At 35.6% G+C, this 15,713-nt stretch overlaps 2 protein-coding genes across 7 annotated transcripts; one reads left to right on the forward strand and one right to left on the reverse strand.

The window, feature by feature from the left end:
• The first annotated feature begins 2,703 nt into the window (after positions 1-2,703).
• LOC107931821 (uncharacterized) lies at positions 2,704-8,967 on the forward strand. 5 transcript variants are annotated; one of them, XR_001693302.2, is made up of 6 exons: positions 2,705-3,069; positions 3,474-3,555; positions 3,699-4,025; positions 4,111-5,858; positions 5,944-7,229; positions 8,251-8,967. XR_001693302.2 is itself a non-coding variant. In XM_016863776.2 (5 exons), exons 3-5 carry the CDS (start codon positions 3,831-3,833, stop codon positions 7,157-7,159), a joined length of 3,159 nt encoding a protein of 1,052 aa, XP_016719265.2. In that variant the 5' UTR covers positions 2,704-3,069; positions 3,474-3,555; positions 3,699-3,830; the 3' UTR covers positions 7,160-8,967. The 5 variants fall into 5 exon arrangements, 1 of the variants encoding a protein (XP_016719265.2); XR_001693303.2 differs by having other exon boundaries at positions 8,472-8,967; XR_001693305.2 differs by having other exon boundaries at positions 8,517-8,967.
• Positions 8,968-11,014: 2,047 nt separating this feature from the next.
• LOC121222635 (endochitinase A) lies at positions 11,015-15,522 on the reverse strand. Of its 2 annotated transcripts, XM_041103784.1 has the most exons (5): positions 15,033-15,522; positions 14,812-14,935; positions 13,366-13,474; positions 11,766-12,833; positions 11,015-11,563 (listed from the first exon to the last, which is right to left on the reverse strand). In XM_041103784.1, the coding sequence occupies exons 1-5, from the start codon at positions 15,223-15,225 to the stop codon at positions 11,306-11,308; spliced, it is 1,752 nt and encodes a 583-aa protein (XP_040959718.1). In that variant the 5' UTR covers positions 15,226-15,522; the 3' UTR covers positions 11,015-11,305. The 2 variants fall into 2 exon arrangements, with proteins under 2 accessions (XP_040959718.1, XP_040959719.1); XM_041103785.1 differs by lacking the exons at positions 14,812-14,935; positions 15,033-15,522 and adding an exon at positions 13,594-14,269.
• Positions 15,523-15,713: the final 191 nt, after the last annotated feature.

The raw sequence follows: 15,713 nt of genomic DNA on the forward strand, positions 1-15,713 counted from the left end.
ATGAGAATATGTTCGAAGATGTGGAATATCGCCAAGGTGGAGATTTGTTGAATATTGGCAATATCCCACATTAGGAAAAGATAGAAATGGAGGGGGTTTAGTTTGTTATATATAGAACTCCTCCCCCTTTGGTTGTATCATCCCAAAATCTTCTCCTTTGTAATATTTCTAGAAGAAATATTAATTTGGTAGTGTCCGAGGACGTAAGCTAAATTGGCCGAACCTCGTTAAATCTCTGGTATTTTATTTCTTATTTGTTTGCTTATATTTAATAGCTTTATGTTGGTTATATTTATTTAGTTATTATTGCTATAAATATCTAAGTGAGTTCTGTCTAGTTGTTGGGTTTTAAGCGGGACCATTGTGACCCCTCCAATTTAACTGGGAATTTTCTTAGTATAATTGTTGGCATAATAATTATCTAAATATTTCTGATAATATTGTTATTAATATTATCGTCGCTTCCGCAACACATAGGTCATTGATGCAATGCAAATAGCAACAATATCTCTTGCTAAATTGATTTTGAATACACCAAAAAAATAAATTGTCATGTCTCTCCATTTTTATAAAACAAAAGTTTCACTTGCTACCTATATTTTTCCTCTACGCAAATAACTTATCATTTGCAACCAACCTATTCAAAATTACCACCCATGGAACTAATGAGTGATTTAGTATATAAAGAGGAAGTTGGATTAGTTTTCTCTAATATACCTTAATTGCTTGTGGCCTTAATTCATTCTATACCTTGCTCATAAAAAAAAAATTGTCCCTACATAATCCCATCACCTACATATAGTCTAAGTACCTACACAACTAAGCTTCTTAACTTTAAGAGTATCTTCCAACACCAATTACAATTTTGTGAAGACTACATTTACATTAATGATCTTCTTGTGACCACATAGGCTTTAATCTAAGTAATCCATAAGGATCCTACTTGTACTCAGATGGCTCTTTTGTGATGAATGATACAAGTTCGACTCCAACTATGAAGGTTTTTTAATCCAAGCCCCCCTCAATCATAGGGTCGTACATTAAGTCCCAACTAACTTTCACTCCCATTGACGTCCCATCTCGTCCTCCCTCCTCAAAATCTCAAGCATAATTTATTAGTTTTCTAAATAATTGCCTTTAGGAGTATAAAATGTGGAGCCAAATTCTGTATAATATTGAATAACACCTCCTACATCAATTGGGATTTACCAACATATGATAAAACCTTAACTACCAACAATGTATCCTCTACTTAATTTTATCTAGTATTGGAGCACAATCCCTCTCTATTAGTTGCCTTGTGATTAGGGGTACCTTCAAGTACCTAGCTTTCTTGACCTTTTTGAATTTTGATTTAATCGTACTAAAAAAATAAAAAAACTCACTTTTGAAGGAATTAAGCTGCAAACCAAAAAATTCCATGAAATTGTTGCAACACATATTGTATCCCATAATGGACTTCACCTTTGCATTTGTAAAAGCCAATAGATCATCTGTAAAGCATAAATGCATTAGCTTAATTCTTTGACTCTTAGGATGATAATGAAAGAGGCCATTGACAGTAACATAAAAAAATTAGAAATAATATTTATAACTATTAGAAATAAGTATGGAGAAAGAGAGTTTGCTTGATGCACTACTCTTGCACCTTTCAACCATCCTACTAGACCTCCATTCACTGAATACAGCCTTCAATCTAAGAGATGAACAACAAAGGAAATCCGATACCTTCTAGAATAGCAAGTAAAGGAAGTTCAAAGTAATTCAATTAAAAGCTTTTTGCAAATTAATTTTCAAAGCGTATTTAAAGGAATTTTTTGTTCCACAATAATAATATATAAATAAATATTATATTATAATTATATAAACATATACAAATATTTTTATTCAAAACATAATAATATAAATAATAATTATTAAATGGAAATATAAATATTTAAATAATATAAACAAATAAACAAATGTACAAGATGGATTGGTGGGCTATCTCATACTTAAAGTAACCTTTTATTAGAGGTGTTTATAGGTCAAGCCGGGTTAGATCGAGTTTGGATCGAATTTAAGCATGGTATTAACACATTTTATTTTTACTCTAGCTCTAGCCCTAGCCCGGTTTGACTTGAAAAATGTGGCTAAAAATGTTTTCAAGTCCACCCATATTTGTAAATGGTTAATCTAAACCCATTTTAGGTTGACTCATATTATTTAAAAAAAAACTAAAAAATATATTTATATTAATTTGAACTTAATATTAATAATTTTATATATCAAAACATATAATCATCTTTAACATTTTTTAATGTTTATGTTATAGTAGTATCATATATTATTATAGATTTAACTTTTATGTGTTATAAGTTATATAATATAAAAAAACATAATAAAATTTCACAAAAAAAACATAATAAAAAGCATTACAAACTTAAAAATGAGTTAGACTTGAGTTTTAGATGTTCAACCCATGAAGTTAATTTTTTACCCATTTATATTTTTTAAAAATAATATTTTTGTCTAAACAATTCCAAATTTCGAATTTGAAGCAAGTAATAGTCATGAAAAGTCTTCTTGAAATGAAGGCCCAATACGAGGAGAGCACAGATACAAAGCAGATACGGGTCGGGTTAAAACCGATCAAGAGACCTGTGGGGCAGGACGCGGATCCTACTTTTTTTTCTTTTAACATTCCTTATTTTCTCTCTCTCTCTCTCTCTCTCTCTCTCCCCCATTTTCGACCTTTTTTCTCCCTTCTATCTTCATTCTTCCCCAAAGACGAAACGTAGCCGCCGCTCAAAGCCACCGTTGTCGCCGCCGTCTGGCCTCAGATCCGCCGTATTTTTACGCCGAATTGAAGCTCAGCGTCTCCTATTCCTTTCTATCGGTGTAGATTCCCTAAAAATCAATCCTCGGAAAGAGGCAAAACTGGAGTCTCGAGTTTCGAAGTGTCCTTATTCCGATCTCGGAATCTGACCGTTGAATCGGCCTGAGATCGAGCTATATTCTTTTTCGCCTCAAGCGCTACTCGCTGACCGTTCGGATCGGTCAAAAAATACCCTCCTGGCCGATTTTTAGGTTTTTTTTATGATTTATTTTACTTTTGATATCCTTGGTTTTCTGACTTATTCCTCTCTTCTTTTTCTTTTTTTTTTCGATTTTTTTCTAATTTTTAATTGTTGAGGATAAATCAAAGCTAAAACTAAAATTAGAAGTAAATATAAAAATAAAACGAAAATAGAATCAAGCGAAAAATTCGTTTTTCTTTTATCCAAAGGGATATTTGTTATCATGGTCTGCCTTAAGGTAAATGGCATTTCGAGGCATATGCTGATAGTCTTGTTGTCAACTCTGGGGCTCAATATGCGATGATAAATATCACTTTTATTAAGTGGATTGGATGCTTAAGCTTTTGTTCTTTTTTATTTTTTATGTGTATATATTATATATTGCTGATCTTGTTCTTTGATGTTGTTATGCAGGCACTTAACCTGTTGAAGACTTGAGTTTTATACTGATCTGTCTTGCTAAATATCTGACAAGATTGGAGGAACCAAATTAACTGTAGGTTTCTTGGCCTTGTTGTTAAATAGTACTAGTGTAAATTTGTTCTGGTACAATATAGGTGCTATTTTGTGTATTTCCTTTCAGTCTTCTTTTTAGTCTTGATGCAATATTTTATTGGAGCTTTGCTTAATTGTTGTCAGAGCCGTATTTGTACTTGCACCGGGAGCTTCTCTTCTACACTGGTGTCAAGTAGTAAGCCAGAAGCCACGGCATCCTGCCAGATTTGTTGTGGTAGACCATTAGTTGATGGAATAGAGTCTGTATCTTCAGGCATGATGAGCACAGTAGGCCTGGAACTCACAAGTTTTATAGATCCCGATTGGACTTGGAAGACTGTTTCAAAGAGGAATAGGAGTGCAACAAGGCGTAGTAGGAAACTGGTAGCTGATAGCTTGACATTTGGAAAGGGTCTAGCTGATAAAAATGCCAGAACACTGGAGGATGTTTCGGTTTCAGAGTCAGAGAAGGTCAAATTACATTCTTTTGTACTTACAAAACTACCCTCAGGGTTTCTCACTTGTTTCAACTAATTATCTGTTTTTCTATTAGCAGGTTGGTGTGGATGTTTTAGGACGGCGCTTTAGTGAAAAAGTAGAGAATGTTCCAATTAAGAAAAGGAGATTTATGTTCCAGTCTTCGTCACCCCCACCCCCATCGACTCCTAATCCGCACCTGGAAGCCTCTGCACAGCATGTAGATTTTCAACCTGCTCCAGATCAGGATTCTGGTTCAGGTGCTGTGCAGGGGCAACAGCTCAGAAAATCTGATTGTTCTGCCAAGTCATTTGTCTCTAGTATCGATGTTGAGAAGATTTCAGAGGTAATAAATGGTGTAGATGATTTCTCAGGGATTGAAATACTTGCAGCTGCTGCTTGCAGTGATAGCATTTGTAATGAAGTTACTGAAAATGAGGGAAATCCATTAGTAGAAGAACCAACGCAGGAGAAAATTCAGTTTTCTGCTTCTTCAATTCATTTGGAAGAAACTACTGCATCATTGGAGGTGGCGTGCAGCTTTCCAAAAGAATCGGTAAATGAAAGTAAGTCTGAGGGTTCATCTTCCCAGGACAATTCCTTTGCTGTTTTGCGTGAATTTCCTAGTGACAAGGATACAACACCAGAAAGTTCTGTTCCATTGCCAGATGATAGGTTACTCTGGGATTTAAATGTTTCAATGGATGCTTGGCCTTGTGATGGTGGGAATGTTGATTCTAAAAAGGATTCTATTGATGATATTTCTGTGAGAAGTGAAGAGTTGCAGACTAAGGAACCTCATGATATAAAAAATGATGCTACAAACACAGTGGTTGCATCTGATGTTGGTGGGGGTAATAAGATGACTTCAGACTCAAGAACCATGCCTGTTGGGACTGATGATTCGAGTACAGAGAAACAGGAATCTCAAGGATGCTCTGGTTATGATTCTCAAAAGGATTCTTTTGATAATATTTCTGTGGGAAGTGAAGAGTCGCCTGCTAAAGAACCTCAAGATGTAAAAAATGGTACTACGAATGAAGTGGTTTCATCTGATGTTGATGGTACAACAAATGAAGTGATTTCATCTGATGTTGATGGTACTACGAATGAAGTGGTTTCATCTGATGTTGGTGGGGGTAATAGGATGACTTCAGACATCAGAACTGTGCCTGTTGAGACTGATGACTTGAGTACAGAGAAACAGGAATCTCAAGGATGCTCTAGCTATGATTCTCCAAAGGATTCTTTTGATACTATTTCTGTGAGAAGTGAAGAGTTGCAGGCTAAGGAACCTCAGGATATAAAAGATGATAATACGAATGATGTGGTTTCACCTGATGTTGATGGGGGTAATAGGATGACTTCAGATTTGAGAACTTTGCCTGTTGAGACTGATGACTTGAATGGAGAGAAACAGGACACTGAAGGATGCTCTGGTTATGATTCACAATTTGAGGATGGGGAGTTGAGGGAATCAGATGTTCAATGTTGGGAGGAAGCGGAACAGGTGGATTATGACACTGAATTTGAGGAAGAAAGATCATTTGGCTTGGAAGCTGAGAGTGGTGAGCAGGAACTAAAGGTAGAAAGAGGATCAAATCCGGAACTAACTGGCAGTTTTAAATGTTACGAAGCAGGAGAGAGTTTGAGGAAAAATTCAGTGAGCTTGAAGATTGGAACTGTGGAAGTTTCCGATGGTGAGACTATGAAAATTGATTGCTTGGATAGGTCTAATTATGATCTTAGAGTAGATTTATCCAAGGTATCAAAAAGGGAAATACTTTCATGTGTTGAAGGATCATTGTCCACTGATGTTAGAAGCAGGTGATTTTTTTGGATGCAATTGTCTCTTCTCTTGGATGTACATTTCTAGCTTTGATTGATTACTCTGCTTATTCTAATATTTCAGGTTTGACAATTTTAATGGTTTGTATCCTCGAGCTGAAAGAGGCTCTGGTTCTGACAGATTTGTTGGGTGTGATGGATCTTCTTCACATATGCGTGTCAGAAGCCCAGGAGGTGCTCATTTTTTCAATCCTTCAGCTAATTATCGGGATTCTAAGCGGCAGGATCCATCTATTTATCATGGCCCTTACGGTTTTGGGTGCCCCAGACCGAAAAGTGCTTTTGACAACCGAGAATATCCCATGGGTGCAGACCAAGCACCTTCGGAAGCTGCTGGTGTTCCAAGAACTGACCACCGCATTACCCGGCAATTTACGGGCTCTAACAGGTCATTGCTTAGAAGGAGATCACCAATTGAAAGGGCTGATTCTTACGGTATGTTTCCAAGGATGCCAAACGTAAGAGATACTAGTCCTGATCGGAACAGGTTTAGAAGATATCCGCAAGGAGTTAGTAGAGGCATCAGAGATCAATATCTCAGGCATATTCCTGATGACAGCTCACGGTACGAGAGTCGCATGCCACATTGTATAGACAGGAGAGAAAGAAGCATTTCCCCCCATGGCGGAAGACCTCACCATACTGTACCTTACAAGAGAGCTCGATCAAGATCAAGGAGCCGCTCTCCCATTGATTGGTTATTGCACAGGGATCGAAATGAGGGTTCAAGACGTCGCAACAGGTCACCCGATTTTAGGTCTGATGCTAGAATAGATAGGGTGAGGCTGCCATTTGCAAAGCGATTCGCTGCAGGTTACGGAGAGTTCATATCCTCACCACGAAGTCGTGTTTCACCGCAACGAAATTCCAAGATCTTTGAGGATCGTAGTAATCCTGGTTTAGACCATTTTAGGGAACGAAAATCACACATGAGAATGATTCAACAAGATCAAAGGTTTGATCAAGTCCGCCCCTTTCGGAGATTAAATTCACACGACTACTTCAACCCCATGATTCGACCTAGAAGATTTCCCGATAGGACTACTGGTGGTAAAGGGTGTAAATATGAAACCAGTGATGATGGTAAACATAGTAGCAGATATCCAATGATTCATCGAGTGAGGTGTTACGATACAGATGGTGGAGCCCGTCGGTTTCGTTATAACGAAGAAGATTCATACATGGCTAAGAACTCTTTAACCGTGACTAATTCAACCGGGGTCTCATCTAGACGCCCCGATGATGCTGATGCACCTAGGACAGCCAGTGATGATAGGTGAATTTAAGATTATATGCACAACTGTGACAGGATTTGGCTGGAAAAAAGGGAGATGTGAAACCTTTTAAGAGGTAATATCTCTTTTCTCTTTTCCCCAATCATATATGCTTGTATTTGGCCTGGCTGGTGGGAGATTTTTGTTTTTATTTTTTTTTCACCTTTTTTTTTCACCAATTCCTTTTACAGGGCAGCATGCCATCTAAATTCCCTCTTCTTATTATTTTTTTTTTAGTTTGTAGTTTCACTTTGCATAGAATTTTTTTTTCACCTCTTTTACTTCTCTTTTCCATAGTTAAAGTTAAAAAAGAGGTTTGTTTTTTTTAATGATTATGCTTCTTTTTTTCTAATACAAGATTACAGACAAGCATATTATTTACTATTAGGTTCTTTGCACCATAGGGAAAAAAAACATCATATTTACTTCATTATAAAAATGTATTCAGAAGTACTGAGAAAAGATGCATTTTTAAGCCATGGAAGTATATTGATGGTATGTTTTGCAAAGATTGTTTACAGTGGCATGGTATGAGATGATTAGTTTGCCTGTTGATTGATCAAAATGTCCTTAAGTGGTGGTTTCCGGAACCAGACGGGTTTCTGGTTCAACCAGTCCAACCAGTTTGTCTAAATTATTAAAAATATTAAAAAGAGAAAAGAGAAAACCGGTTTAACTGTCTGATCCTTTGTTTTGAAAACAGTGCATTAAGTTTAGCTTTTTTGCAAGGTGATTGAGTTGGCTTGAAAACATCAATCGCATTGTGATTGTTGATGTCAGTGATGATTGAACCGGATAGGATCGGTCTATATTTATTCTGTTATGAATTTTTAATTGGACTGATAAATTGGTGGTCTGATTTAAAACATTGACGGATGCAGCCATGTATTACCAATAACTATAGAATATATACATGAAATGAAATGGTTAAGACACGAGAGTAGAATGGATAGCCTCGTAAACAGGGGAAAATAGCTTGAAGAAAAAGATGGATGGATGCCTTCGTAATTTAAAAGCTTTGATAATTTGATTCACTTTGGCACCACTTCTGTGCATTTCACATATATTAATCTATATATACATGTATATATGTTCAGAGTAGATTAATTTCCTGTAAAAGAAAAATGATAAGAGAGAGGAAGACACTCAACACACAGTGAGGGGAAGCTGGAATTCATGGAGGATATTTATACTTTTGTGGACATCACCATCGACTGTTTATTTAAATTGCGTTTCACTTTCATTTCTTTGTGGGGGAAGTGTAAAGTCTTAATTTCTTTTATGGTTGATGTGACTTTTTTATTCATAAAAATTGCAGACACTACGTTTTGGAGATTGCAACTAAAATCAAATATGGTTACAGATTACACAAAGATGGTAATAACAAGCACAAGCCAATGGGCTAAACTTCAGTTCAAGCCATGACGAAACCAGTCCCTGCAGCTGAGAAAAACAACATAATTAAATACATTCAAAAAGGAGGTAACTCAATTGAATTTGGTTAATTAATCTGATTGACCGGTTCACAGATTAACCGAGTTCTATTTCAAAACTCAAGATTTTGACGGATTTTCAGTCCAATTGATGGTTCTGAATCCTAAAACAGTGCAACGAGCTCAGAGAAATAATGTTTGTCCAAATTGGGCAGTTCACCGAAGGCACCTATTGCAGAAAGCTAGAATTTTTTATGTACATTTATGGCTCATAAATTTGGGTGAGAGCTTAATCTAAAAGATTTAGTGAATTTTTAATGGACTTACTCACACAAATTTTATTTAGGCATAAAGATAAATTAAGATTATAACATTAACTCATTTTGGTCTTCTTTTATCGCTTTCGCTTTCTATTTTTAAAATTTAGTTAAATTATTTTTTTCTTGAACAGAAAAATTGATTGAATTGTTAAAATTTTAGTGAAATTGACGTGGTATCTTGCAAGTTAGTCTATATACTATTTATTGTTAACATGAATAATTTTTCGAAAAAAATTATGTTTTTCTTTTAATTTGTTAAATTTTTTAAATATTTTTATTAATTTTTAAGTTTTTATAAATTATTTATAAACTGTCTGACTACATGAAAAGAAAAAAAGAACTAATATGATAAAAAGAGAAACACCAAAAAGGTAAACCTGACGTCTCTTCTACTGATCTTCAAGACTATCCCATACCAAACTTGGTAAAAATCTGAAGTGATAAGGATAAGAAAGATTGGACTAAGTGTCCTACACCTCATTCGGCCTTTGACGCTGACATACCCAATGTGTGTTTTTTTTAATATTTACATTATAGTATATTATTTTTACTACATAATATGTTAATAATTATAAAAAATAATATAAATTAAAAATAAATCAGGTCGAGGTTAAGTTAAGCATATTGAATCTTGAATATCCAAATTTTAAATGGGTTAATATTTATTCAAATGCTCGGAGTGTGCTTTAAATTTGCACAAATAGCTTGACTCTTGGACAAGCGTAAGATAGAAGTCATATTTCATCAAAATCTATAAAAAAGAAAATTGACTTTTTTTTTTATGTCAGCATTGTGTTTCATCAAAATATAGAAATGACCCAAAATAGACCAATTGAGTCTTAGCTCAATTGGCATCGATATTGTTATCGATACATGAGAACATGAATTTAAGTGTACTGAAGTGTATTATCCTTTTATTTAAAAGTTAGAGAGAGAGTACTAATAATTCTAAGTATTGTATCAAAAAACAAAGATTAAAACTCATATGAATGGAAGTAAATAAAAAAAATCCAAGACAGACGTGTGATGGCCAACTATGGTCAAATTCTATAGAAAGCCCTTGTACCATGCATTTTCAGCAAATTTAACCTCTCATCATTTCTAATACCTTTATTTTTCAAAATAAATATTTCCAATCCTAAAATCATTTTATTTTCCTCCAATTTTGTCAAATAGTTAAATATTAATGGGTCTTATTTATTTTTTAGACATTTGTATTATACATTCTTTTGTCTTTTTTACAAATGCAAAAACTTTATCTAATTGTACAAAAAATGTCAAGTTATCATATGTTTTAAAAGATATATTATTTGAGAGAATTTTTCAAAATTAAAAACACATGTTCAAAATGTAAAGAGGGTAAATATGATTGAATCATAGTAGTAGGATTAAATCTGCCAAAATATGCATAGTACAAGGACCTTTTTTTAGAATTTTACCTTTATTTATCTTCCCTTTGGGACTGGATAGTTTTGTGTCTAAGGTCACTTTCAATAATTAGTCTTTTGCAAGCAATAATACAGCTGCAAAAAGCCTTTGAATATTTATCTTCCAAATTGGGGAATCTGAAAGTGCCTGCTCACATGCTAAAAAGTTATCTAGTCAGTTTTCAAGCTTTTTTTTTTATAATGATACAAGACAAAAGACAAAATCAAACTGGTGGTTGAACCGATCAGATCACCAGTTTAATTAAATAAATCGGTTTGTACTAGTTTTGGTCAATCGGTTCAATGTCGTTCTCCAGACCGATACTTAGACCTATTCCTGATCCAACCGGTCCGGTTCAAACAACCTTGGTTGAAGTATACCATCTCATACTTGTTATTTGATTTTGAATTCTAAAACTAATTCAGAGCCATATATATGGAAAATAAAATAGATGAAACCTACATTGTTTGGGACTTTTGTGTCTGACACATAGATATGGAATATGACCTCTAAAGCTCCTTAAGATACATGGAAGAACTTAAAAAAGACTAATCATACCAGTGTCGGGTACATACCTAGATCTGACATTCACACCCGGGTCTGAGTAACACAGGTGGGATTTGCAATTTTTATGAGCTTTAGTAAGGAGGGAGAAGAAAGATATCTAGCATCTACCCTGGTTTTCAATTGACAAGATTTAACCATTTCAAAGCTAGTTTCATAACAACCCACCGTGTTAGAAATCGGAATAGGAGAAGAAATATGTCTAGCATCTACCTTGGTTTCCCTAATAATACAATGATTGCAAATTACAAAACAGTAAGCAAATCTAACTAGCTTTACATTGATATTAGAATAATGATTCGATTGGTGGTTCTTCCTGGGAATTGGTTCTATGCCAAATGTCAAATATCGTAGAATTAAAAACAATTAATGTATTGCCATACCTCATGGTCTTTACACCCTGACCATCATCGGGCATGCATGCTGGCAGGGGATCGACCACCTATCTCGCTGCCAATATCATCTTCTATTTCACTACCATCTAAACAAATGCCATTGTTGTTGACACTAAGCTCAGAACTAGCGTTACTGCTTGTAGCAAGAGGGGAATCGGAGACACTAATATTTCTGCTTCGTGTGGGACCTGATCTCACACTGTACATAGATGATGCTGGAATATTCGTCATTAATGGCCGTAAATTACCAGGAATGCGTCGCCTTATATCCTGGTCAAGACAATGTGAAGTCAGATAAAGATTTAGCCACATCCCCAATCTTCAATCTCTTAGTGTATTGGGATATAACTATTAACTAGAGGATTTCGAATACCTTGTCAACAACATATTTAGATTATTGTACTCCCATGTAATAGATCAAGATTTAAGCAAACTAAAAGATATGCCTCAGAAAATTTTAGGAGATACTTACCATATGCCTTATAGCCATATCGAGCGACTTCTTTGAAAGTGTTCTTCCAAAGCCTGAACTGTCTGGTGATGAAGACTTCACCGACAAGTTACCGTGAGGAGAATGTTTATCATCTTGCTTGGGAGGTACCAGTTTCCGCATGTTTATTACCCTCTCAACCATTTTATTTCCTATTACAACAGGGCTCACGTTGTCACTGACTTTCGAATATCCACGACTTATTGCAGGAACAGAGCTCCCACTAACATGCAGCATAGAACCATTAGGGAGACGTCCTCTTGAAGGAGAGCATGATTGTCGTCTTGGTCTACCAGCAGGAGCTGGTTCAACAGAAGAAGATCGAGAACTTGGTGCTCCAGGCCTGCCTCTTGTCGCTGAAAGTGGTCTATCAGGTAGTGTTGTTCTTAAATTTGGTGGAGCGTCATGTGAGAAACCAGGCATCTCAGAAGGCTTCCATGGCCTAGACTTTACCACCGGAGAGGCACCACCACGTGATGGTACAGGATTTCTGGACGCTAAAGGAGTTGGCTTTGTAACTGACGGAGATGATTTGATTGGAGGAGCAGATACATTAGCAGCACTTGATGGACGACGAGTTGGTGTGGCTGCTCTTGATACAGGTTTGGATGAAGGTATAGAAGGTCTTGCAGGTGGTGTTGAAGACCTTGCTGTGGACCTTGTCGGTGTGGCAGATCTTGCAGAAACTGTGGGTTTAGTAGAAGATGCACTTTTGGCGGCAGAAACTGTGGGCTTAGTCGTGTGCACTACAGGTTTTGTTGCAGACTTAGTTGCCGATATTGCAGGCTTTGCTGCAGATGTTACAGGCTTAGCTGCAGAACTGGAGGATCTTGTTGATGTCAATGTGGCCCGAGATGTAGGTGTTGATGATCTTGTAGGTTTAGAAGCTCCAGTCAATGTAGGGCGCCCAGTGGGTGTTGCAGGTCTTGAACCTGGACCCCCTGATGATGAAGGCCTGCGAATCCCTGTAGAATTCAACCCAGAGGACAAAGCAGGTTGCTTTGGTGATAAGTTGCTCCTGGCAGCAGACTCTGGCTGGGGATTTGCAAGCTATAAACAAAATGAACAAATATCTATTGCCAATAAGTTCATGAACCTGATAACCATAACATTTAAAGGTCCAAAAAACTAAACAAAACCATAGAAATAACCTTGGAAATTTTCGAAAACAAAAATATATCTGAGAATATAGATCATCCATAATATTTTAACAGGCACACAAAGTTTTAAAACTTCAAAGTATTTTCTAAATTTGGGGATCAATGATTTTGAAGCCAAGTTGGAAACATACATAGAGGAAAATTAATGAGTTCCAAGATAACGGGCAGTCATCCATGTTGATTCCTACTTAAAAAAGGCTCTTTAGTTAATATTGTTACAAAAACAGTCTCTTCAGTTTTGCTGATTCTTGACCACACTAATCAAAGTTTTGCTCAAACAAGGACTAGGAGGAAATCCATTTAATAAATGTGGAACGGAATAAATTCCTGTTTCCAGCAATTACCATATCATATACTTAAATAATCCAAACTTTTCAAAAGGTGTGCAATCCATATTGTAGCATTAAGAAAACTTTTCATACCCTAGATTTCAGCACAGTCGGGCTAGCCTTAGGAGCGCCAATCTGACTCATTACAGTCTTTTGTGATTCCAAGGAAGGAAAAAGCGGAGTTCCAGGAGGTGTTAAAAGCCTGAAATAAATATGAGACAGTTCATGTTATAGAGTCATATTAAAAGAAATATTTTTCACTTAACTACTTTCATGTGGGAAAAGGAAAGGATTAGCACAGAGCTCCAGCAAGTGCAAGACCTGAACACTACTTTCAAAAGATTGTGGGAATTCTTCCAAAAATCTCCGTTTAAAAGATTTTGAAATCAGAGCCCGTATTTCAAAATCCTTTACCATTCTTCACATCAAGGAAATGCACATCTTATGATTCACAACATCACGTCGCAGAACATTTCAGGAAGCAAAGAATCAGACCCATGAAATAAGAAAGAACATGCTTACTTTTCAAAAGTTAAAAATTAAGAATTTCACTGAATTTTATTACAATTTACAAGTCCAAAATTTCTGACAGACAAACACTATAACGGGAGTCAGAGTTCCATTCCTTTTATTGGGGCCATTTCTATTTATATCAAACAACTGAATGAAAGTTAAATATCAAAATCACATAAGGAACTATTCTCAAAATTCGTGGCGTTGTTATTGAACATTTGGCTTGTTGCAGGAATCAACTTAATATTTTAAGGCAACTAGTCTAGACTTGTCCGCAAAGAAGCAGCTACAATCTTACAAACTTTCCAAACTCTTTAAGAAAAACAAAGGAAAAGAAAAGATACACCTAAAAGGAATGTAATAGGATTCACAAATAATAATCGGAATCTGATCATACAGCACATAAAAAGGAGATAGAACCATGAGAAATGTAGTTCAACTCAACGCAATTAGCTAGGAAACAGTGGTTTGAGTCCCCATTAGGAGACTGAAACCAATTCATCAAAGGAGACCATAACAAGTCATCATCATCATTATTACTTTACTAACTTTGAAGCAGACAAAACAAAAGCGGCCACCAATACTTTTTGAAAATAAAAATGCCCAAATGGCTGCAACTGACCCCAGAGCACATGCTAAAACTGCCCAACACAAACCATCAAATTATTAACTTTCATCAATCACACATGTCATCAATAATTATCATCCTACTGTCTTGTTCTTTTCCTCTCTTTTTTCCTATTGTTTTATTTACCTTTTGGCAAATTTTTAAGTAAATTAACCGAAAACTACCAATAAATGATTCAAAAGAACATTCAAATGCAAACATAATCTAAGCATGACTATGACTTATATAAACCAATATGATAAATAACTAAAATTAAACAAATAACTAAACTCTAAAGCCAATTCCGACATAGCTATTCCGTTATCCAAAAATTTCACTTCTAAATCGAAAGGCGCTTTTTAGATTCTGCTTTCAGCTAAAAGTAATAGCTTAAATTAAAAATAAACAAAAAAAATTACCATTCATAATCATTTTTATCACTTTCAGAATTAAGAAAATCGTCAGCAGCACCTCCCATCTTTCTCGCCGGAGCAGTTGCCGATGCCGAGAGATTAAATATCGGAGAAGTTCCAGGTATAGATCCTAAAAGTTTTTCAAAAAATTACCAAATTAACACAACAACTAAACCTGCAAAATCAAATCACGAAAAAGAAAACCTAATTTTTCAAAAAGAAAATACCTAAAGGAGCATCGAAGTCTTCTGAGCAGTGATTAAGAAAACTACTTTGTTCCTTCTCACGTTTCCGCATCTCGAGAAACAATGCGAGCTCTTCCTCTTTATCTTTCATCATCGAAGCTCGTAACTGTTGCCGTTGTTTCAACGCCGCCGTTTGCATTGCCGTTTCTTGTTGAGCCCTAAAGCTCCGATTCATCTGTCGAGTTCAGAAATTTTACTCTCACGGATCGAAAGGGAGACTTAAACGCAGCGTTTGAAAGAGCTAGAATGAGCTTCACAGCTGAAAAAGTGAAGCGACATGGGAGAGAAGAGGAAATCGACAATGGCGGAAAGTGGCAAAGAAGTGTAAATAAGGAGAAAGAGAGAAGGGTGAAATGGGAAGAAAAAGGGAAATTGTTGAATCACGAGACAGCTGAAAACTAGAGAGCTCTCATTGTTTTGCCTCTCACTTAAAGGCTACGTTTTCAGATTTCTGGTTTTAGGTGGATGGATAATCACGATAATACCCTCTTTTTTAAATATATATAGGTCAAATTGTGTAATTAGTCCCTGTACTACGTATAATTTATGGATTTAATCTTATACTCTAATTTGGTGAATTTTAGTATTGTAATTTTGAATCGGGCAATTTTGATCACTTTACTTTTTTATTTTGGAAATTTAGTCCATATTCTTTAATTTAAT

This window comes from Gossypium hirsutum, chromosome D10, assembly GCF_007990345.1.
Source record: "Gossypium hirsutum isolate 1008001.06 chromosome D10, Gossypium_hirsutum_v2.1, whole genome shotgun sequence".
In the NCBI taxonomy this organism is placed as follows: domain Eukaryota; kingdom Viridiplantae; phylum Streptophyta; class Magnoliopsida; order Malvales; family Malvaceae; genus Gossypium; species Gossypium hirsutum.

What these genes read in the sequence shown, in the direction of transcription:
- LOC121222635 (XM_041103784.1), bottom strand. Translation starts at nt 15,225, where the DNA reads ATGAATCGGAGCTTTAGGGCTCAACAAGAAACGGCAATGCAAACGGCG. An exon ending in AGACTTCGATGCTCCTTTAG is followed by an intron (nt 14,936 to 15,032) that starts GTATTTTCTTTT and finishes AAAAACTTTTAG; the next exon opens with GATCTATACCTGGAACTTCT. An exon ending in ATATGGCTATAAGGCATATG is followed by an intron (nt 11,564 to 11,765) that starts GTAAGTATCTCC and finishes TGTCTTGACCAG; the next exon opens with GATATAAGGCGACGCATTCC.
- LOC107931821 (XM_016863776.2), top strand. Translation starts at nt 3,831, where the DNA reads ATGATGAGCACAGTAGGCCTGGAACTCACAAGTTTTATAGATCCCGAT. An exon ending in CGGTTTCAGAGTCAGAGAAG is followed by an intron (nt 4,026 to 4,110) that starts GTCAAATTACAT and finishes TTCTATTAGCAG; the next exon opens with GTTGGTGTGGATGTTTTAGG. An exon ending in TCCACTGATGTTAGAAGCAG is followed by an intron (nt 5,859 to 5,943) that starts GTGATTTTTTTG and finishes CTAATATTTCAG; the next exon opens with GTTTGACAATTTTAATGGTT.